The following is a 23128-nucleotide window of genomic DNA, read 5'->3' on the forward strand; positions in this document are numbered from 1 at the left end:
TAACACGTAATAAAAAACCCGAACAGAATGCGATTTGGCAAAATCCGAATATTAATACGGAATGTGACACATGGACGAATAGTAACTCGCTACGCAAGCGAGTTACTATTGACAATCCATTGTCTTATTATAGTATGTAATAATATCAGTACTAGATCTGAAATGATATAAACATCGAACAAAAAGTTTGGAAAAATTGCTTAGACAAACTTTGGGAGTAAGAATTTATGCATAGATACGATTTATGTATTTAATAGAGTTAGATTAATTAATATAATAGAAAATTGAAATAGAAAATGATGGAAAAAATATTAAAGGTTAACTCATCTAAATAATTTTTTTCTGAGGGAAATTTATACCGCCAAAAATTTAGTTTGGTTATTTGTGGCACGTATCAAAGTTTGTGTCACTATTAGTGATATATAATATTGGGACAATATAAAAACTACCACTAAATCTTTGACTTTTTTGGTGGCATTAAGTTTATGCCATTGTAAATAGATATATAGTGGCACATAGGCATGTGCCATTAGAAGTGTATGCGATTAAAAATGTGTCTTTTTATAGTGAACAAGTCACCGAAACAATGTTTTTAAACACTTTCTTTGCATTCTTTCCAAGTCACACATACTAGACAAGCGAGCAGCGGGCTGACCTTACATCATGCGCAAATGTGACGCCAAATGACCAATGCAACAACACAAAACATATAAGACACTCAACTGATTCTCTCTATCATCACACAACCCACAAACCTTCTCAAAAAATACACAACTTCATGCATGAATGCTATTGAGTTAGGAACATGATCTATTTATGCTCTTCACACGAAGTTATTACACTTCTTCGAAACCCATTTCGACTAATTAAAAAAAAACGAAAACAAGTTAACAAAATATTTTAATATTATTATTTATTTTAGTCTATAAATTTAAAAAAAAGATATCACATATTTCAATCAATATTCTTAAATAAATTATTCTTTTTAGACTTTTTTTTCCATAAGTCAAATATTATTGAATTCTTTTAGTTTTAGCTTTGAGTAGTGCAAAATACAAACCTCTATGAGATAAAATAAATTTAGGGCAAATATATATACACCTGTCGAATTCTTGGTTACTACAAGTTAAAAAACTTTTACAAGTGTTAACATTAGGTTCGGTAACAAGTTATATTTTATGTTAAAAACCAGAGGAGTCATTGTATTTTCTCATTTTATATTGAGTAAAGTACAAGTAGTATAACACATTAACAATATGATGACGGAACCTATTTGGAGTCCCAAATATTTTTCCAAACTCTTTTATTTGCTCCAACTGTCACACATCTTTTCCAACAGTTAGGTTTCCTGTCTCCTTCCACGAAACAAAATACACAAAACCTTTTCATTTTTTTCATAAATTCATTCTTTCATTCGTAATAATCAAGTGGAAAACACTTAAAAACAAAAAAAATTCAATTCTCGCTTTCTTACTAAATAATCCAAATTCTTACTTATTTTTTTTTTGAGAAAACGCTCTCTCTAATTTTCATAACTCACTGTTGTTACTTTTGATTCATTCATTCTCGTTAGCTAAAACTTTCTATTTTTTATTTATTTATTTTGTTATTCGGTCACGAAATCGACCCGAATTTTGCTTATATCGGATTCATTTAAGAGTATGTAAGTAGAATTGCGATCGTAATTTTTTTTTTTTTTTAAAGTTTTATATTATAATAATTGAACATAGGTTATATGTATATTTGTATATATATATGTATGTAATTGTTGTGAATTTTTCTTGTAGATCAAATTATGAAGGAATTCGTATCGATCAAAGGCGGATTGCGGTTGGTAGGGATGTAGGTAAGTTGAAACTGTGATTCTCGCTTTATATGTTTGTTAATCTAATTAAAATTTGATGAATATGTTTGAAGATATGAAGAACTGTTTGTTTTCATGCTTTTTTGAAGCCGTAGTTTTTTAAGATATATCTATTTAGGCTTTTTAGTGTTTACTTGAAGTATTGTTTATTGAAAGTATTTGGTACGATTGCTATGATACTTAGGTGTAGCACATGGAGCTAAAAGTAGGATTAACGGCGAGTTTGGAATACATGTAAGCTAAAAACTGAATGGGGATATATAGGGTTAAGTGCCTGGAGATGTATTAACGGCGGTGTTTGAGTACTTGGCTACCTTGTCGCAAGTACACTTGGCCTAGGTAGGGATTAATTGGATAGGAAGTTTTCTATATTCCTCTTGACACTTTCAACTTGATATTGTTTATAAAATGTTCTCGGTCTAGGAGGTCTTAAACATTCATTGGCACCCATGTCTTTACTGGCTACCTTTCAAGGTAGTCCTAGCTCAACTTGATCTACATCACCCTCAACAGTCCAATCTTGAGCTTATCTTGCATCGTTTGATTTTGCTAGGTGTACTTCATGACCTGCAACCTTTCTTTATTTGATTTTAGTTGTTAAGTTTGCATTAAATTGAACAAAAACAAGAATGTTCCATTTAGTTGTCTATAATCCCTTTATCTTATCTGCATGTGCCTACAAAGTTGGGTGGTGATTTGTACAACACCATTTTTTGACGATACACCACCAAATATGCTTTATTGTGTTGTACAGTACAACACTAACACTGTAAAGCACATTTAGTGGTGTATCACCAAAAATTGGTGGTGTACAGATCGCTTCCCAAAGTTATATGTAAGCAACAAAAAGTGTAAGTAAATATATGATTTTATGATATATTTAATAAATTATCCGACATTTAAAGTTGCTAAGCCCTTAAAAGGTGCTTTGGTATCCTAACAAAGTAGTGATTAAAGAAAGTATTCTCATGGCAATCTTTCTTAATTTAGGCGTTGACCATAAATCGCTTAACAGTTTTTTTGTAGTTTTAAAACAAACATTGTTATTATATTGGTAACTTGAAATTTCTAAAGTAAATTAATGGCGTTTTTAATGCGTTAGCCGGATCAAATTTCTGGTTGTTCACCTCTCATCGTTTGATTGCAATCACCCGATCAAAATTTTCTAGTTTACTCTTGTAACCAGCAACTCAACAGGCAGGATTTGGTTTTGCATGTCATACTCTCCTGGAAATAGTGTTCACAACATTGACAACCGCATCGTTGGCATTGATGTCATCTTGGACCTTGAAATTGTTATAAAGATAAAAGGCGTTTAGAAGGTAGGACGAGAAATGTAGGATTGCATCAAGCCTATTGTTTATCTTTGTTGAGCTGTTGTCCATAATTGGCTCACTTGCTTTTCTATTATATCTCAAAGTATCAATGATTTTTTGCTTTACCTTGTACTGTATTGTTCTTTAGATAAAAGCCGAAAACATTTTTAAACACTTACCTCACATATGTATGATTAGTTGGAAGCTGGATGGATGGACTAGATATTGGACAAATTCTTGTGGACGTGACAATCCTACTTTAGTTGTTAAAATTTATAGATGTATATGGTGGTATGTATAACCATTCTTGTTTGCTTATCTTATTTTATTTTATCCTAGTTTCCTAAGAAATGGATTAATTGATATGTGGTTAGAGGAAGTTTCCTGGATTGGTTTGAGGCTAGGAAATAATATGTGTGTGTGTGTGTGTTTGCTCTAAAGAAATCCACCAAGTATCATATGTGTGAGTGTATAGCTCTATTAAGGTCAATACTTTATAGTGAATAATGCTATCCGTTAGTAGGTTAAGTGGAGGTGAATGATGTGCTATGAATAGGAATCCCCATAAAAGTTCTAGCAGGTTTCCGTTTTTGTAGGTTGGAAGAAAGTAGGGCTGGATATTGGATAAATTCTCATGGACATGACATTCCTACAATTCTACTCTTTTTTGCTAAAATCTATGAGATGTATATGGTTGTATGTAATTATGTATAACCATTCTTGTTTGTTTATTTTATTGTATATATTTTTTTAAAGAAATGATTTGATTGATATGTGGTTAGATGAAGTTTCCTGGAATGGTTTGGTTTGCAGCTAGGAAATAATATATATGTTTGTTTTAAAGAAATCCACTAAGTATCATATGTGTGAGTGTATAGCTCTAATGAAGGTCAATACTTTATAGGGAGTAATGCTTTCCGTGAGTAGGCTAAGAGGAGCTTAATGGCATGCTATGGATAGAAATCTTCGTAAGAGTTCTAGCAGGTTTCCCCTGTTGTAGAATGGTAGAAAGTAGGGTATTAATTTTGCAATATATTGGGAGTTGAGGTATATTACTTATTAGCGATGAAGGTATTTAAGTATCTACTATTAAGTTTGAAGCATGAAGGGTTCACGTGAATTGTTTCCACTACTTTTGATAGATAAAAACAAAATAGTGCAATCTTTAAAGCTTACTATCGAGTATAGAGGGACCTTCTTCGCCGGAATTCAAGTTCATGATACATGCTAGCGGTTTCGTTTCTTTTCTTGTGTGGTTTTTATGTGTATGCTTGTTTATTTTGCTTATCAGGCATACACTGAATGGTAACAAGCAATGATGTATGGAAATTGTTATAATCATTGACTAGTATTGTGAGAAAAAACATGTCTCGATTATGAATAAAAAATCTAGAAAGAATTACGATAAATGCTATCAAGGGATTCTTATCTAAAAATATTTGTTGAAGAGATGAAAAAGACAATTTGTTGAAGAGAGAAAGAAGACAATTGGGGTTTGTAATCTGAACAATTTCAGTGGTCATGTTCTCTCATTGTTAATGGTTCATTTTTTGGAGCAAAATTTATTTAACAAACTTAAATTTGTCGAATGTTAAATAATTGTTGATTCTTTATTAATGGGATATGGATGGAAAAAGTTGTAATTTTAGAAATAGTGTAGGTAGTCGGTACTTAGTAGCAAGTTTAGGATTTGCTCTCTAACCATTGATATTTATGTGAGGACGAACTGCTTATTTTGTATAAAAGAGTCCCAAATAATTTTGTTAACTTTTTGGTAGTTAGTAATAGGAAATAGTTGTTTCAACCAACTTTGATAGAAATTAAATATTGGGAATATGCTTGGGTACTCCATGACTATTGTCACTATTTGAAATTTTTTTTATTCAACATACTTTATTATTTAATAAACAAAATAAGGTTAGCATATCTGGGTCCATATGTAACTGTGGAAATTTTACATTAGTGTTTGGTCTTTTATTTTAAAAGATCATATTTATTGCATTTGTTTTCTGTGCATTAAAGACAATGTCTAGGTCTCACAAAACTATACAAAAAGCCCATTTCAATATCATGAAGCCTCAATAAATAAAGTATATGTGCTACACCTGCATCTTCATTTTTCAGTACTTATATCTATATAAACTTACGACTGCACCTTAAAATAAGCTGTAATAATATATCAAACACCAACTTCCTGTTCTTATGTGGTTTAACATATTTTTAGGATGAATAAGAGCCAGGAGGCGAGCTATTGGCTTCATAGCTATACCTCTTTCTTATGTGGAGAAAAGTTAATTGCCGGGTCTTTTGCTTCTTTGCATCTAACAACACTGTAACATATTAAATAAAGTCTCTAGAACTATGTAATGACACTAATTTTGTTCTGAAAGAGTTTATAACAAATGATAATTAGAGGCCCCTTACAGAATTCTAGCTTCTAATGCATCTTCTCTATGTTTGCTTTAAGTAATAATATTTGTAAGGACATCAAATCGGCTTGTGATTAAATGAATTTCATTTGTTAAAAAGTTGCATAAGGAAAGCTGTGTCATTTTTTTTATCTTGTAGAAATAGTATTAGTGCTTAAAAGCAAAATCGATATATGGTAGTCTCCTGATTAGATAGTCACCTTTGGATATCATAATTTGATCTTTTGTCAACTTTGTTAGTTGAAGGTGATGGAAATCAAGCTCTTGATAAGGCAGTCTTACTCTTTGTGTTTTTGCCAACTGTTTTAGTCGAAACAAATCCTCTCTTGATTAGTTTTTATTTCCTTTTGAGCTAAGGGTCAGGATTAGGTTTGATGGGAACAAACTTCTTGCTATGTTAGGTCAACTGATACGTGTTTAACTTTTTCCTTTCTTCTTTTCTATGACTTGTGTGTATGTGCTTGCTTACTTGGTTTCTCAATTTAGAGAGTGGCATGAGGTGCGTTTTTCTTGTGTGATTAGTCTTTAAGATGCATGTGCAGGAAACATTGTGTCAATTGCAGGTTTCATTGATTTAGAGTTTTGATCTCTTTGTCTTCAAGAAGTCTGCCTTCTTTTATGCCCTTGTTATGATTTAGATGAAATATTTATTTTGTCACCATTTCAACAGCACTAATAACTTTGGATGTTCAGCTATATGAGAAACATTATGTTAGTAACCATGAAACAGCCACTTCCTTCTTTCTTAATAATTTCAGATGTCCATATGTTATTTTTTGTAGATGGGTCATAAGATTAACATAAGTTTTGAAGAATGGTATCTTCTAGTGCTCTTATAGTTAACGACCACTTTGATGCCTTTCTAAATAAATTCTATTGTTAACCTGAAGCAAAGAGAACCTTGCCCATGTTGGGTTTGAAGGCCTTTGGGCTGAGATTAGGCCCTTGGCCGGTTTTGTTTAGAAAGCCAAGCTGGTTTTTCTTGTGCAACACCCTATTAAAACCTAGACTGTTTGCTGTATATTCTGGTCTATGTGATTGTAATTCTTCTTACTGAGGATTATAAAATTCATAGTTGTAGCTTTGGATTAATTCACACACTATGTATGAGATACCATGATATATTCTCGTGTCATCTTGTTTATTGTTTCCGCTGTGCAACCTGTTTCTAACAGCCCGAACTCTAATTTTGGTTGGATATTAGTAGGAATTTTTAGGGTGCCACACATGTTCATGAAAAACGTTAAGTTCTCTTTGATTTGGTTAACACTTGGTTTTTCCATGTCAGTGATTCACATGTAATCCGCATATGACTCACTCTAGCTTTAATCTATTCAAATATGATTGCTTTAGAAGTATGGATATATTGGAAGACTCTTCCAGGTTTCTTTTTGCTACACTATATATGTATTAAGACTATTTGATGCAGTAATACTATTCCTCTCCAGTGAGGTCTGACCAGTTTTAGCATCACTATGTTGTGAAATAAGAATATTTTTCAATTGGCACACATACTTTTGCACTGAATAGTAGTGTCAGCCTATATTCTACTCTGGATACAAATCAAATGGTGCATATATATCTTATTTATGGATTTGTTTAGTTGTTTGTATATATATATATATATATAAATGGTTTTGCTCTGTGCATCTGTTTTCTTAATGGGAGTGACATGGCTCGTAAACCTGTGTTCATATTTCTCTGCTCACACTACTGTGAGCATATTTTTTCTTGTTAGTGATGTGGCATGATGCTCAAAAAGATAAATAAATATATACATTTCTTTCTATAGACTTTAGCAAACCAGTACAAATCATACTTTCGATGTTAGTTGTTTCATCTCAATGCTCAATCAGAAGTGACAATGTCTATGGAATAAAACGTAAAACTTGACTCATGCAGTTCTTTGACCTTCAATTTATTATCTTCATTAATCTTTTATGGGCAGCTGGTTTTTAATCACCTCCAAGTATCATATTTGATTCCGTCAATCATGCCAATAGAGACATTCTGAATTGTCTATAATCTTGAAACCGCTGGCTATTACTAAATACTTTTAAACTATATGTGCTTATCTTTGATAAGAAACCATTTAGCCAAGCCTTCTCTTTAATGTAGTTGTAATCTGCAGAATTTGTTATAAACAACTAGTTCATTCATGGTACCATTGATACAATTGCATAGTATTACACACTGAATTAGATTTTACCCCAAATTTGTAGAGTGTAGTGGTGGTTCTATTGCTTCGTGTTGGTCTGGCTGGGAAAGTTGCAGATGGATGGTGGTATGTGGATCTTCTCTTATGCTTAAAGTATTTGATAAAAATGCATTCCTGTTTGTTGCTTCTGTGTCTCTTATTCCATAAACCTACGATGTAAAAGACTTCAGGTGACGATTACTATCTCATATTTTGGTAGTAATCTGGTAAAATAGGAGGCATGTCAAAAGTACTTGAATGAACTTTGTTGTTATTTTGCAGAGACGGTAAACATATACCTTGTTATAAAGTTCTGTATTTTCTTCACGAATTTGGTTTACCTTCTTGCATAGTTCGACATTTTCATTGTGGATCAGATTTCCCTGAACAAGAGAAGAAAAGTTTAGATTCGTGAAGATATCTCCGTCAGGGCTTACTTCTGATCAATGGTGTTAGGTTTTGGGTTGACCTTTCGGTTAAGTTCTTCGATTTCATCAAAAAGAAGTTGTTCCTAGCGAGTAAACAATTGTCACAAGGCAAGTTTATATGTTTACAAAAGCATATAAGAATAGCATCGTTTTAGAAGAATAGAGGATAGTAGTTTCATACCTTTTTCATGCGGATACCCCTAAGACTCATTTCAAGTTGGGTCTCCATGCCTTGTAGATCTTTGACACTTAACCCAGAAAGCTCTTCACCCATCATCCGCCTACAATTGTTCAACACCACAACATGATCATGTTCATATGACACTTTCACTTTCACATTCCTTTTATTGTATTTTATTCAGAATATGTCTTCCAGAAGTTTTTCAAAGAATACTGGTGTCAGATCTCATCATAGATATAAGATTACAGTTACTTCTAGCATTTAATTTATGATTTCTGCTAGGATTAGGACTGGACCTGTTTCTGATAATGTGTTCTTCACTGGGCGTTAGCCTCTCAGCATGAAACAATATATGTTAATGCAAGCTTTCTTAAGATATATGTCTGTCTTACGTTAACGTAACCTTGATAAGTTTTATGGCTGTCATATTTTCTGGTAACTCCTTACAATTCATTTTTTATTTTTTACATCAGGAAAGTCTTCCCTCGACTAAGTTAGCGAGTTCGATGTAGAAAACATATATTATTGATGGTAAATGGTAACAGCAATAGGTATCATTTGACTACAGTTCTGAACCTGTTGGATGGCATCTCAAGCTGAACTGTTGAAGATCAGTATATACATGTGCACTTCAAATTATGTGCACACACACACACACATCAACATAATATATTCTATAATATAATATAATATAGTATATCACCGGTTAGGCTGGAAATTCATTGGAAACGTACACATATATGTTTCTTCTTAGATAGAAAATTTACCTATGACTCTCTTGCAAGCTCTGCAGCTGTTGCTTCAACATTGCTGCCTCCCTTTGCCAGAACTGTAAATTTTAATAGAGATTATCTGAGATGTCCATGTAAATACCGTAGTTAATTTAAAGCAACGGACAAAATAATAACTATGAATCCTTTTCTAAGGAACTTCTGAGTGGAATTAGATCAATCAATTAGGAGAACTTTAGTGTTAGGAAAAAGTAATGTAGCGTGAAGACTTTTATAAATGTCTCAACTCTTTAGACTTAAAATAGTTATTTAATAGGTGACTACTTGAATCTATTTGCTTGTGTTAAATGTTTCTTAATGTTTAATGGTTGCATATAGACTTCTGCTTCAAAGCTTTGTTGGATTTTCTTTCTTAATTTTAAATGCATTCGATGCCATGGCATGGTCACCTACTAGACAATTTATTCATTGGTTGGTGACCTTTATACCTAGATAGAGCTCAAATCACTAGACTTGGCATCAAGTATCACAATAATATAAGGATATGACACCAAAGTAGCTTCACTACTGTTTAACTTATAAAAAACTTATTGGTATATGGATAATGGTTATACTCTTTATATAATTTGCAAATAATCAGTCACTTACATAACTAATAAGATGACTTATATGGGATAATATAGTGAAGATAGACATTATATGTTACTCTTGACTATATTATGTCTGGAGGTCCCACATTGGGGCTGCACCTTCAACCAACTTATTTGCATGCTAGAAGCTATTTTTCTTTATATATATGTATATATATTGAATATATTATTTGAACAACTATATTTCCTATTCATTTAATGACATCTAATATTCTAATCTTAAAGCATGCCGTCTTCTATGGTAACTTGCAGTGTTATATCTAGATTTATGCTTATTAGAGCGCATATTTTCATTTACTTTCTTTTAGTGTTTACTTGTTTTTGCTCTTAAACTCGTTCCATCATTTATCTTATAACTAAAAGAGAAGATTGAGGGTACACTTGGCACCCCATAAAGCTCTTTTTAGGCCTAAAACTCTCTCCTAATTACTCTAGAGCTCTCTCCTTTTTCCTAGAATTTTTTTGTTATCTATTTGCTTATTAAATAGATAATTATATTTAAAACTCCATAAATTTTTTCCTATCAAAACAAATCTTAAATTTTAAAAATATATCATATTCTTAAAAACTCCCTCAATTAATCATTATATATACAAACTAAATTTTTTATTAATCATTCTCATTCATATTATTTTTCTCCTTTTTATCTTTAATAAACAAATCAAGTTCAGTAATTTTCTCAACAAAAAAACATACGGTTTTATATTACTTTAATTTTATTTTTTGTTTTTTGTTCATGTTTATTTATTATTTGATATTGAATTGTTATGTTATTGTTATATTATATCTCTTTTAATTTAGTTTGTTGTCAATTGTAGTTTGATTATGGCTTCTTCTTTAACTACAAAAAGGTTTATTCTTTTAAATTTGTTTTGTTTATTTTTCACCTGTTTTGTTATTTATTATTTTGATATTTACCTTTGATATATACATTTTGAGACTGTCCATCCATTGGACGGGCCTGAAGATTAGTATTTATATATGACTATGAGGCAAGTGGCAACAATATGGCTATCATTGAGATAAGCTAACAATATGGTTATTATTTGATTGGCATATGGATAATGGATATTCTCTTTTTATAATTCGCAAATAATTAGTAACATGCATAACTAATAAGATGATTTATATGTGATAATGAAGGGAAGATAGATATTATTTGTTACTCTTGACTGTATTTTGTCTAGAGGTCTCAAATTGGGGATGCACCCTCAACTAACTTGTTTGCATGCCCGAAGGCTATTCTTCCTTATATTTAATGATTTGTGAACTTGAAGCCCGAGCCTAGTGTTGTGTGGTGTAAACTTGAAGTGTTATATCTAGATTTATGCTTATTAGAGCACATATCTTAAAATACTTTCTTTTAATGTTAACTTGTTTTTGCTTTTACCCTCATTCCGTCATATCTATATATGCACCGAGTGGCAACAATATGGCTCTCATTTATATAAGCGTAGGTTAGATAACTTAGATGTTAGAGGGCTATTAATACTTAAAGGTTCAATCATATTTATGGTGGCTTAGTTGTAATGCGTTTAGAAGTTTTTAAACGAGATCCGAGTCTCATTGCAATAGAGCAGAAGGCTCAACGTCTCGACTTTCTCCTAGTTGTCTCAATAGGGATCCCTATCTCCCTTTTACCAATTTTATTGTACATCTCATTTTTATATTGTTGTTTTTTTACCTACGCTTTCAAAGTCACTTGAGTTAGCTCAAGTGGCCACTTTGCCTCTGTCTAATGGCCCATGTGTAGGTACCAATGTAGTACATGGGACCAAGGGTTCCCGTCAATCTACCTTTTTTACCTAGTGTTGGTACTATGGCAAGTCTAGGGAAGTTTTAGTATTGATGGACCATTAAGGTCGTAATTTCATCATGCTTGATTTGATTAGTTATTTTGATATATAACTAGTAGTGTTGGTTTACATCTCGGCCGTGGAGAGCCGATGGACCTCTTGTAAGTCGATTAATTTTATCTTCATTATATGTATTGGTTTTTGGTTTTTTATTTTTTTTGAAAGGCAAATTAACTACAATTCCTCATAAAATCTACACACATTACAAATTATTACCAAGAGGGTAGAATCCACAACTTTTTTATACGTTTTGGCTCTTGAATTTTTTTTGTGGTCAAGGGTTGTCAAAAGTGAATCTCTTGCTTAAAATGATTGTATTATATTCATGAAATTTTTTACGGCTGCAAACTCTTGTGACCGAAGACATTCTTTTAATTGCTTCATATAATATAGAAGTTTAGATTTTAGGTTGCGATCTATCATGCATTGCCCTCACGGGATCTGGTATCGTTTTTAAATTGATCATGCTCAAGTATAGCTTATATAATTGTAGTATTGTCTAATATCCACCAAGCTCAGAAGCTTTGAGATATGGCCTGTAATAATTATGGTTTTTAGGAGTTAAGCAGAGCTAGGCATTTAACTTGCTTTGCAGCTCTTGATATCTATCCAAGGATTAAGTGGATGCTTAATTGCATGCATTGTTCTTTCAATTATATGAAAATATTTATTATCAATACACACTTAATATTAGAGTTTATCTAATGCCATAAATCTTGGGCGAGTTAGTTTTTTGACATATCTAGTGACATTGTCCGCACGAAGCAATGTATAAATAACTCAGAAGATGACCTAGTTTAAAACTCGATTGGTGAATGCAAGTTGAAAAAGTTGATGTATCCTCTTGTTGTTTTTAAGGTTCTAATTGGACAATCAGTTCCTAATCTAAGTGGTGAGGAATAGGCGGCCGATTTGGTTGACCTAATCTAAATGGTACGGAGATAGATTACGCCTACGTGGATGCTTAAGCGGCACTAAGCTGGATTTTTTTTGGAATTTGTCATTTGTATTTCATAGATTAATGTTTTATAGTATGATTCATGATACCCTTCATGTTCGGCATTCATGGTCTCTGATACATAGTCTTATCACAATGTGGAGCTCATTCATTCATATTTTGACTTTTGAGACAAAGTGAAATCAAACCCTTAGAAGTCCATACTAAGTTTTCACTACATGGATGGAGTCCATGTTGCATGCCTTTCATGTTCAGGTTATAAAGCAAACCACAGTATTGATTTTATATGATTCTTTTGGAATCGTGTCTGTAATTTTGAGTAGAAAACCAAATTGTAACGTCTAGGATCTCCTATCACTTAGTCGAGATTTTGGCTTTGTAACGAGTGTTTCTGAAGTCAAAGCTTTACTTGATTCTAACTTCTTAAGTTAACTTTTTTTTTTTTTTGGCTTCCTAATTTCCATACTAATAAAGTCATCTTGATGGTTACTAGTGAAAATGTCCTACCTCTTCCTTCTTTTTAAGGTTGTATGCCGCCTAAACGTGATGTTGCAATAAGATGCCATTGTGGTTCAGTAGTTTGCTTAAGAGGCTTTGTTATGGGAACAAGGTATATAGACTTCCATCGATTAGCATTTCACGTGTGAGACTTAGTTTCGTCTCTTAATTAAGATTTCGTTACTCCATAATATTGCTATTATACTTTCACAATAATATTAATACCTCTAAGTTTTGTTTATATGATTATATCTGTTTCCATTATCAAAAACCTATTTTATTTTTAAAAATAGGATGGTTGAATGCATCTGAATGCTTGAATGCATCTGAATGCTTTAAGTTTCAATCGTTTACTGTATCAACACTATTCTATAGATCAAAGATTGGTGCATGGGAAATAACTAAACAAAACGTGTGATTGATTTCTTTCATTTGTATATGTCATGATCCAACATACAAGAGAATGATAAAGTTCGGTGCAACTTGAGGGATTGCTCATTTTTCATTGGGCTCTGTTGCTGGGATATTTCTTTTGGCGGATTTTCATATTTGTGTGAATTAGGTATATGCTTCTAGACCTTTTAGCTAACATTGGTGTAGCATCTTAAGTATGGCATGCCTCTTAATGCCTTTGACAGGTTTGTGCCTACACCTCTTCTCTTTCCGTCTTTGTTTCAACTTGCACTTCTTATCCTTAAGTTATCTCTCGATGCATCCCTCATGAGATATACTCACTTCTGATACATATAGTTTGGTTCTTTTTGAACCAACTTGCAAATTTCAATCAGGACTTGGGTCAAAGGTAATATCGGCTATTATTGGTTATGTGGAGTTACATGGTCTCGCCATCTTTCATTTTTGGAGAAGATCGTAAAAAATAAGAAAGGTGGCTTCATTTCTAATTGGTTGAACCGTAGAAATAATGGGTCGATGAAATAAACTAATGACTTTATGGTCCATGAAAATCATTGTGTGAAACCAATGCGATGGGTTTTAACTTGCATGGAACTTCTGGAAAGTTTTAGAGAAGTTGCATAAAGAGTAATCAAGTTCTATTGCAGAAATTTCATATCTTATTGGAAGTAGCTTCAAATGGGAGTACGATAGATAGATAGCGGAAGCTCCAGGTAGATGAGCTATGATCATGGTACTATGAGGAAATGCAACGTGAAAGTTGTCATAGATAGGGTGAATTTCAAATCTGGAGCAAGAATGTTGGATTGAAGAGATGTTGGAGACATGATCGTCACAATATATGTGAGTTCTAAGCGAAATGTTTGGGGAAGTTTGGATTTGACTTGGATCTGAAGGTGGAGTGATGGTAATTTCATTGGGCTCTCTTGCTGAGATATTTCTTTTGGCCGATTCTCATATATTGTGAATTAGGTGTATGCTTCTAGATCTTTCAGCTAACATTGGTGTAACATCCTAAGTATGGCATATTAACACACGTCGTATAGTTTGGTCCTTAAACCAACTTGCAAATTTCAATCAGGACTTGGGACAAAGGAAGTTCTGGAATATTTTAGAGAAGTTGCTCAAAGAGGAATTAAATTTTTTGCAGAAGTTTTGTATTGTATTGGAAGTAGCTTCAAATTGGAGTAAGATAGTTTAATAGTGGAAGTTTCAGGGAAATGAGCTATGATCATGATACTATGAGGAAATGCAGTGTGAAAGTTGTCGTAAGATCTGGACAATTTCAATTTGGAGCAAGATTGTTGAATGGAAGAAATGTTGTATGAATGCAAATGACCGTGACAATATATGTGAGTTCTAAGGGAAATGTTTGGGGAGGTTTGGATATGACATGGATTTGAAGGAGTGGTAGAATTTATGTGTCGAAGGAGTGGTAGGGCATGGTAAATTGGTGATATATGGATGATATACCTTAATCCAGTCACTTGCACTAATTTCACTTTCTGACTTGTTTTTTAGCTCTATCTTTTTTAGCTTACTTTATCATCTTATAAGGCCAATATTCTAAATTGTTGTGCATGGTGGTTCCATACTGTTATTTTAATCGGGTTAGTAAGACATTGCATCCTAGGTGTTCTTTTCCTTCATAGTTTCTCTCACCTTACCAATCCTTCTGACATCTGAATGATATTTACATTTGGTCTTAGGGAAGCAACTCATGGTTCCTTAAAATGTAGACTAGACTGTTATATGAAACGACTATTGATGTCACTTCCACTAGTTAAGCTGTATCTGTGTTTTAAAAGCATAATAATCCAAGAATTCTATGAACCTCAAAGGTGTCATGTTTGTAACATATGAGACATAGGATAATTTCGGATATGTACCTAAATCCTTATATGAAAGATGCAACTTATGCTATTGTAGGTTTGCTCTGGTGGTAGTTGAGTCAGATATATTGGTTTTGTTTCTCTGCCGTAGTAATCATCAATAGTTCGAACCAAGGGCTGAAATTTAGAGGGGTTTGTGGTGCCATACTTCCAGTTTGTGATTATTCTTTCTGTAATTCCAACCACATAGTCATGGACCTCACCCCCAGCGTCACATGCACAATTATTGGAAATAGTCTTTTGACGGTGACTTACGTCCCCCTTAGTTGCTATTAACTTACTATTGATCAAGCTGTCATTACTTGTATAGTTTGCTTAATAGGAATTTAAAGGAGATCGGATATTCAGATGATATGAACGTACAATGAAGTTTGATTTTTTCCAACATATCATGGCTTCGTTTGACTAGTTGTGCATTGCCTTGATGAGAGTGATGTCCGCTGACAATGTTAGAAGGCTTTTGGAAGGTAGGGCCAGATTGACAATTATTAGTCTGTGGTCAAATAACTTCAACTAGAATTCTTGTAGGATTATTCTTTTTTATCACCCTACTCTCTCTTTAATTCTAAAACATTCTGAAAGCGATCTTAAAATAATCTGAGATGTGATGGTGATATGACGGATAAGATGATAGGATGGTATTATCACAAGGTGGTTATTTTTGGACAGGGTTGTTACTTCGAGTTTGTTTCTTTCTCTCTTTTATAGAGGAAAAGGAACATACAAGTAATATGATCTTACCAGAAGTTGCAGATCTCCTGACTCTGTTTCTTTTTCCTTAGCAGTGTTGTTGATCTGTTGTGGTTCCTGGATGACCAAAGCAGTTTAATACACTTGAAAGAAGATCGAGGTACCAAAGTAGCCTCTTTCAGAAGCATCTGTATATGAAACTGGGGCTGCTTTCCCAAATTTCATATTGCTTTTGATGCCATGCTATCTGTTTAACTTGAGGAATGATCTGTTAAGAAAACGAACTATTTTTCAATTGAATAATTTTGGAGTTGTGCCATCTCTTGGATGCCTCTGTTTTTGACTTTTCTCCCTGCTCTTCGGAAATCAGTGTCTTCCTTTGACTTTCCTAATTCCAGAACAATTTTACAAGTCTTTTAATAACCATAAATATAATACAGAGAATAAAGAGAGAGACAAGTTATAGAGTACTTTTTGTGTAGCCTCTATATCAGTCATCCATGCTAGGACTCTGCTTCTGAAGCCATCTACGAACTTGTGCAAAGTATTTGGGTAATATTAGAAGCCTTATAAGGCATACTCATCTCATCTGATACTTATACAGTCAAGATTTACGAGGGATGTGTGAGAGTCATAGGAAAAGAAGGAGACACTTTGGCTCGAGGATAGCAGAAGGTAAGAATACTAGTTGAATCTGACGAGTCTTATGAAACCTAGAGTTCTAGACCATTTCTTTATCTTTAAAGTAAATTTATGTAGTAAGAAATTTTTTGTAGTTTTCAGGAATAGATGGTAGATAGACAGTTGGGGTCTCAATACATCGTATGATTTTCCACCAACCTCCAGAAGAGTCCTTTCGTGTGAGAAGGCTATGATGTATATCATTTTATAGAGGTATATGAGTATATCCCTTGTAATATTTATGGTATTGAATATAAAGGGATATCTTACTGCTATGTCAACATTCTACCATCAGTTCAATCGTCATTAGGTAGAAATACGATAATAGAAGCTTGCTATTTCGATCATTTCTGTTACTGGAATTGAGTAAGCATTGGTTGGCCGAAACCCGCAGTACAGTTATGCACCTTGCAGTTCATCATTCCTTTTTTGCACCATAAGTTAGATATAATAGACTTCCAAATTTGTTTGTTATTTGCATCACTAGTGCAATCTTATATGTTCCCAAAACCCGCATTGGTTAGTTGGAAATATATTTCAGGACTAGAAAAGCGTCAGAAGATCGCAAAAGCATTATATAACGATATGTTTGAAAAAACTGGTATCATCAGGAATTCAGGATAGAATAGGAATAAATTGAATTGTACTTAATGGAAATCAGAAAGCTATCGAAGTCAACCAAATTAGATGGATCAGCTGTAGCAACCCCAGATTTCATATACAAATAGTGAATTGCAAGCTTGTTGAAAGATATCAATTGTGGAATACAAATGATGTACCTAATGGGTTTTAGTTGTAGCAAGTAGCTATGGACGTAATTTAAGCTTTAATTTCTAGGGTGTCACAGATGGAGTTAGATCTGCAACGTGTTAAATAGTGTCGTAGACTCAACTCATACACCTGGTGATGATTGTTTTCAATCTATTTTGAGTTTTGGCGAGGATGCTTTAAGTTTAGTTCTGCGGTGATACAGATACATAAAATCTATGGTCATAAGAAAGTGTGGGGTCACAAATCTTTGTACTATTTTAAGAAGAGGAGGTCAGATGTACTCTTAGTCCTAAAAATCATTTGGACCTAAACTCGACCATCGTTCAATATGTGGTTTAGATACATTTAAATGTGTTTTCTTCAGACTTCTTTTTGTTCCTGATGTACACAGTATGATTTTGTTCATGTAAGGCCACTCTGATATGGTTTCATACTTTCATATATGCTAAATTCAGACAGTTTTAGTTTTTCTGGCCGACTTACATAGAAGGTATCGTGCTCCTTTTCTGTGCTTACATGTGATCTGCTTGAATTCAGTGTTAGCTGGAAATCAAGATTTTTCGAAAGATATTCAGCATTCAGAATAGTTTATATTTACCATTCTCTAGCACAAAAGGGTTGCTTGGACTTGTACAGAAATGTCTTGATGTTTTTTCTCATGCTATAGCCAACCAACATACTGAACGGTCCTTGAAATCTAATAGGTTCAGGCCTAAACCTGCACACTCGTGTGCTTTAAAGTAGTAATTTTCATAACCTACAGAGATACTACGCTTTGCATTACCTACAGATACTACGCTATACTACGCTTTGAATTATCTACAGATACTACGCGTTGAATTAATCTTCTTTGTCTAGTTTCATTTGCCTCTATAACTGATTCCTACTTTCCTAGTCCCCATAAGAACTGAACGCCACAACTTCCATATAATGACAATTGATGACATTATAATAGTTCCGACCTGCTAGGGATCTTTTAACACCTTCACTCTTTTTTACACTTATATTGTGTCAGTGTGTAAAGTGTGAACATTTCTGAATCTTGGTCGATTTTGTGGCTTTCTCTGACCAAATCCACCTATGAACATGTCACTTCACATTTATGAGAGCCAATGGGGGTTACTATCTAGTATGACAATTTCAATGTCTCTTACATATTCTTTCCTTTATTCAAGTTGTTGATCCATAACAGTAATATCTAGTCAAAGTTCTTCTCTTAATAGTTAAACAGTATCAACAAAACTGTGTCTAGGTTGGAAACTTCAAAAAGTTTTGTGAGGCCAATGTGAGCAGTGGGAAATTATCTTTTCCGAACCTCCCTTTCCTCTGTTAAAGATCTGTTAGAGCTGGCAAGTTAAAGTAGTTAACAGAGGATAACATTGTCTAGAAGGTGTTGTCGCAGTGTGTTCTTTTGAGTTAGGGGGGAGTGCATTTGTTTTTTATGTTGCAGTCTACCAAGAGATTTTCAGCAAGGGATGCATGTGAATAAGGTATTATGAGGGATCGGGAAGCATAGTAAGAACAAATGCATGTAGAAAAAGAAGGGAGCAATATTTTAGACGTTTTATAGAATTTTTAAGGAATGTATATGCTTATGTTATAGGTGATAGAATTTGTCTGTTGTATGCTAATCCTTTTCATAACTAATATAGGCTCGAAATACTTATGATAGGAGTTGATCTTACCCTGACCTCTGAAACTGGGCTTGTCAACTGTTGTTCCTCTTTTGCTTTGTGGTATCGATCAATCACCGACTTCATGCTGTTAAGAGTGGCACAAATTTTGTTTAGTTTTAGATACAGTTTAGTCAGAGCAGGGATAAATACTTGCGCGAACAACTATTGTCATGGAGAAAGACTTTGATTATATCCCGAAAACATTGAAAATTACTTTATTTGACTAATGTATGCCTTATGCCATGTTTTTCATTCTAATTGAGATTGCATGTACTTCTGGTAATCTATAAAGCGGTGGTTCTTTATCTACCGTGTTTTCCAAATATTTCAGTTCTAAAGAATTCTTTTTATTCATATGTTTGGTTAACCGTATGAGGTTTAAATTTTTTTAAGTTCTGCCAGTTAGAAAGATCTCCGTAGCAGGGTTGAGGATGCATCAGGCATCTACTGATCTGGCTACCTGATAAGTGTAAAAACAGTCTGGTTTTTACTTTTATTCCCATTTGATTTACTATAAACTTTATTTGATTGTAACGTAAATCTTTAGCTACCTGATCTCGCGACCCCTGTAATTAGCTCTGTATGTAGATTATTTTATCTAGGAGCCATAGGGTATAAATGTTAAAGGTTTATGCTGAGTTCGTCATTTTATCTGCTAGAGATAACACATGGGGAGAAGTTTATTGTTTGGTAACTTGATTTCCGAAAATACTCTAGACCCTGTTTGCTACTAATTTGGATAAATGTGGAATTAAGTTGCTCTTTGACTTACGGATCAAGGTCTAAGGACACTCTTTCTTGTATTTACGAGATCTCTCCAGACCTGGGAACAAAATCACAATGGATCGAAGAACAATGGGTATAGAATGCTTGGCTTAACGTTTAGGCAGAATAAAAATTACACCAACAAAACACTTGTCTAACCAAAAACTCATACAATATTTGACAACTAAATGATATAAGTTGATAACCAACTTTAATTGTATGGTTTGAGTTTATTAAATTGATCTTAATTATAAGGTATGTAAGGATCCAAAATTGCAAAAGGTAAAGAACCCAAAAAGAAAGGGACATAACAAAAAACGAAAGACTTTTTCTTAAACCCCACCCCCAAAACCTGGACTATTTGACCAAAATATTGTCCACTTTGACCCGTGAAAACTTCTTATGGTGGCACACATCTTGGTGCTGGGAGACCATGTGAGAACTTCATATACCCATCCTAGTGCTGCAATTATCAGATTATGTTTCACTACAAAGGTCTAATCACAGCCTATTATACTTGTGCTCAAAATCGTGTTTGTAGAGTAAAACTTTTCCTATGCACTCGATATCAATTTAGTGCATATTTTAATGTAGTTTATCATGGCGGATTACCCCCCCAACCCTCTTCGTCATGCGCTAATATCCTCCTCATCACTTGAAGGAGACCACACTAATATCTTTTGTTAGTTCGATTCATATATTGATTTTTCTATTTATTATTTTAAACATTTTTACTTGAAATACTTATAGTATCTTTAATTAAATTAATTTATAACATACATTTCTCGACCGTTAAAATAAATGCGCTACCATTTTTAAATCAACTACTTTTACATTATAGTCACGCTGCCATTACCACCTGTTGCTGCCATCACTACCACACCTCCGCATAATGAGAAAGTTAGAGAGGAAATAGGATGGGAATATGGAAGTTTTATATAGGTTACAATGTGATTATTTTAGATGGTTTTTATAGGCGTCTATTACATTTACATTCACATCCCTTGTATGTGTAAAACTATACAAATATACAACCTGGTTTTATACAAATCTACATCATTTTTATATATCTAACATTTGCCATTTTGGTGTAAAATGTTAGACGTTCACCATTTTAGAGGATGTATAGTTCACATAATATTCTTTAAAAAGAAAAAAAAGAAGTTTTGTAGGCACTGAAATTTAAAAAATTTAAAAGTTGTCATGTGTTTAGTTGATAGAATTTAATGGAAATAGTTAGATAAATTTGAATTTATACTATATAAAATGATTAGTATAAATTTTATAAAACTCATACAATAAATAAATAACAAGATAATTAAAGTACTAGTTAAATAATACTAACTAAAATTATAAAGATAATAATTATTAATTTCACTGTCATTCTTTTCAATACTTACAAAATGAATATTACTTAAAATTATTTTCATAATTAAAATATAAATATATAAATAATAATGTTAGTAATAATAACCATAACTATAAGAATCAAAAATAAGAATAAGAATAAACATAATTATAATAGTAATATATATGATAATAATATATATCATATAAATTATATATATAGTGTTATATATATATATATATATATATGGTAGATATTTAGAGAGAAGGTTATTCAAGAGAGAAGGGAGTAAACGTCCGTTTTTTATATTTTTTTTAGCTTATTATTTTGATTTTTTAATAACTTTTTCACTTTTTTCATTCTTTTTATTATTATATCAATCCATAAAATTTTTTTTTTTTAAAAATAAAATAAAATTTTTTTCTAACCCAAGTTAGTGAGTTATACATGTAATGGTACGACACGGGTTTCGCCCTTAAGGATATTAATAAGGGGTAGCTGGTGGGAGTGATAAGTCATAGCGGGATCGGAGATGGCTGATCTACTTAATGGGCTTCGCCCTTAGTTATCATGGCTCCGTCATAAACTGAAAGGTTTCGCCTATAGCTTACGGGCTACGTCCTTTGAAAAAAAAAATTTAAAATTTTTATGTGAAATTAGTTAATTAAAGAGAAAATGAAAATAGTGAAAAAAAAAAGAAAAGATAAAAAAAAAACAAGCTAAAAAAAATAAAAAAACAATTTCAAGTGTGATAAATAAAAAATTAAAAAAGATTTAAAACTCATTTTGACCAACCACCCCGTCATTTAAAACTCATTTTGCTACATGTACTTGGTAGGGCACAATTTAAAATGTGATAAATAAAATCATTTAGGTTATTCGAATTGTAACATCCATGAATTTTGACCTGTTGACTAGTACAATTTATCTAACAATTTTATTTAATAATATAATTGAGGTCATTTTGGAGTTCAAGTGCAAGTCGAGGTCAATTAACCGTTTTATTTGGTTATATGGTACATAAATGAATTAGAAATGTGAAACGGGTTATCCATGGATCCGACTCATGACCCACCTAACTTACCCAACCTTATCTTCCTTACTTCCCTTCCACCCTTTCCTTCTTCCTTATCTCTTTCTCTCTGTAATTTTGCAAGAATACACACATACAGATAGACATACACACATACACACTCATAACGCTCTCTCTATAAGATCCTTACACCATGAATGTTGTTTCAAGTTAAAATTGTGTTAGGATCATCATCATTATCATTATCTTTATCACATATTAAGAATTTGGGTCTTAACAAGTGCAAGAACTTCCATTGTTAGCTCGATTCGGGTTTGACACTTTGGTGGAAGATTGGTAAGTAATTTCTAACTTAAAATCATCATATTATGTTGTCAATCTTGTTTCTTGGTCAAACCTAAACATCCTTGGTCATTTTGGTGGTCAAAAATTGGTTCTTGGGCAAATTAGGGTTTTTGGGATGGATTTGGGTGTGATTTGGTCTTGGATAGTTGTAATGGAAGAGATTTGATGATAGGTTTTGTTCAAAATAGGTTGGTAACGTGTTTGGCACCTTCAAAATGGTAAAAAAAAAAACGAGTTTGGCGTTGATTGGGATGCATTGGGGGGGTGTTTTTTTATATGTTCTTGGAGGGTTCTTTGGTGTGCAACACCTGCCGGTGGTGTCTCATACGCCTCTCTAGTTTTGCTTTACGCCATATTGTTCTGTTTTACGTCAGACCTTACGCCAAACTTCAACTTTCTTGTAAC

At 32.9% G+C, this 23128-nt stretch overlaps 1 protein-coding gene and 2 long non-coding RNA genes across 5 annotated transcripts; 2 read left to right on the forward strand and 1 right to left on the reverse strand.

Annotated features, from left to right (window-relative positions):
- The first annotated feature begins 1326 nt into the window (after positions 1–1326).
- On the forward strand, positions 1327–5434 carry LOC122578735. 3 transcript variants are annotated; one of them, XR_006320548.1, is made up of 3 exons: positions 1327–1663; positions 1788–1846; positions 5405–5434. It is a non-coding gene; the product is annotated as an uncharacterized LOC122578735 (long non-coding RNA). The 3 variants fall into 3 exon arrangements; XR_006320547.1 differs by lacking the exon at positions 5405–5434 and adding an exon at positions 3051–3062 and having other exon boundaries at positions 1328–1663; XR_006320546.1 differs by lacking the exon at positions 5405–5434 and adding an exon at positions 3062–3354 and having other exon boundaries at positions 1329–1663.
- A 1984-nt stretch (positions 5435–7418) lies between these two features.
- On the reverse strand, positions 7419–16239 carry LOC122610499 (agamous-like MADS-box protein AGL16; the record flags this gene model as incomplete). The annotated part of the gene is made up of 7 exons (XM_043783483.1): positions 7419–7734; positions 7819–7976; positions 8106–8189; positions 8276–8317; positions 8416–8515; positions 9183–9244; positions 16156–16239. Coding segments are annotated over 7 exons (546 nt in total), but the record flags the coding sequence as incomplete, so codon positions are not given.
- Positions 16240–18298: 2059 nt separating this feature from the next.
- On the forward strand, positions 18299–19490 carry LOC122578736. The gene is made up of 2 exons (XR_006320549.1): positions 18299–19046; positions 19209–19490. It is a non-coding gene; the product is annotated as an uncharacterized LOC122578736 (long non-coding RNA).
- Positions 19491–23128: the final 3638 nt, after the last annotated feature.

This window comes from Erigeron canadensis, chromosome 8 (genome assembly GCF_010389155.1).
Source record: "Erigeron canadensis isolate Cc75 chromosome 8, C_canadensis_v1, whole genome shotgun sequence".
Taxonomy (NCBI): domain Eukaryota; kingdom Viridiplantae; phylum Streptophyta; class Magnoliopsida; order Asterales; family Asteraceae; genus Erigeron; species Erigeron canadensis.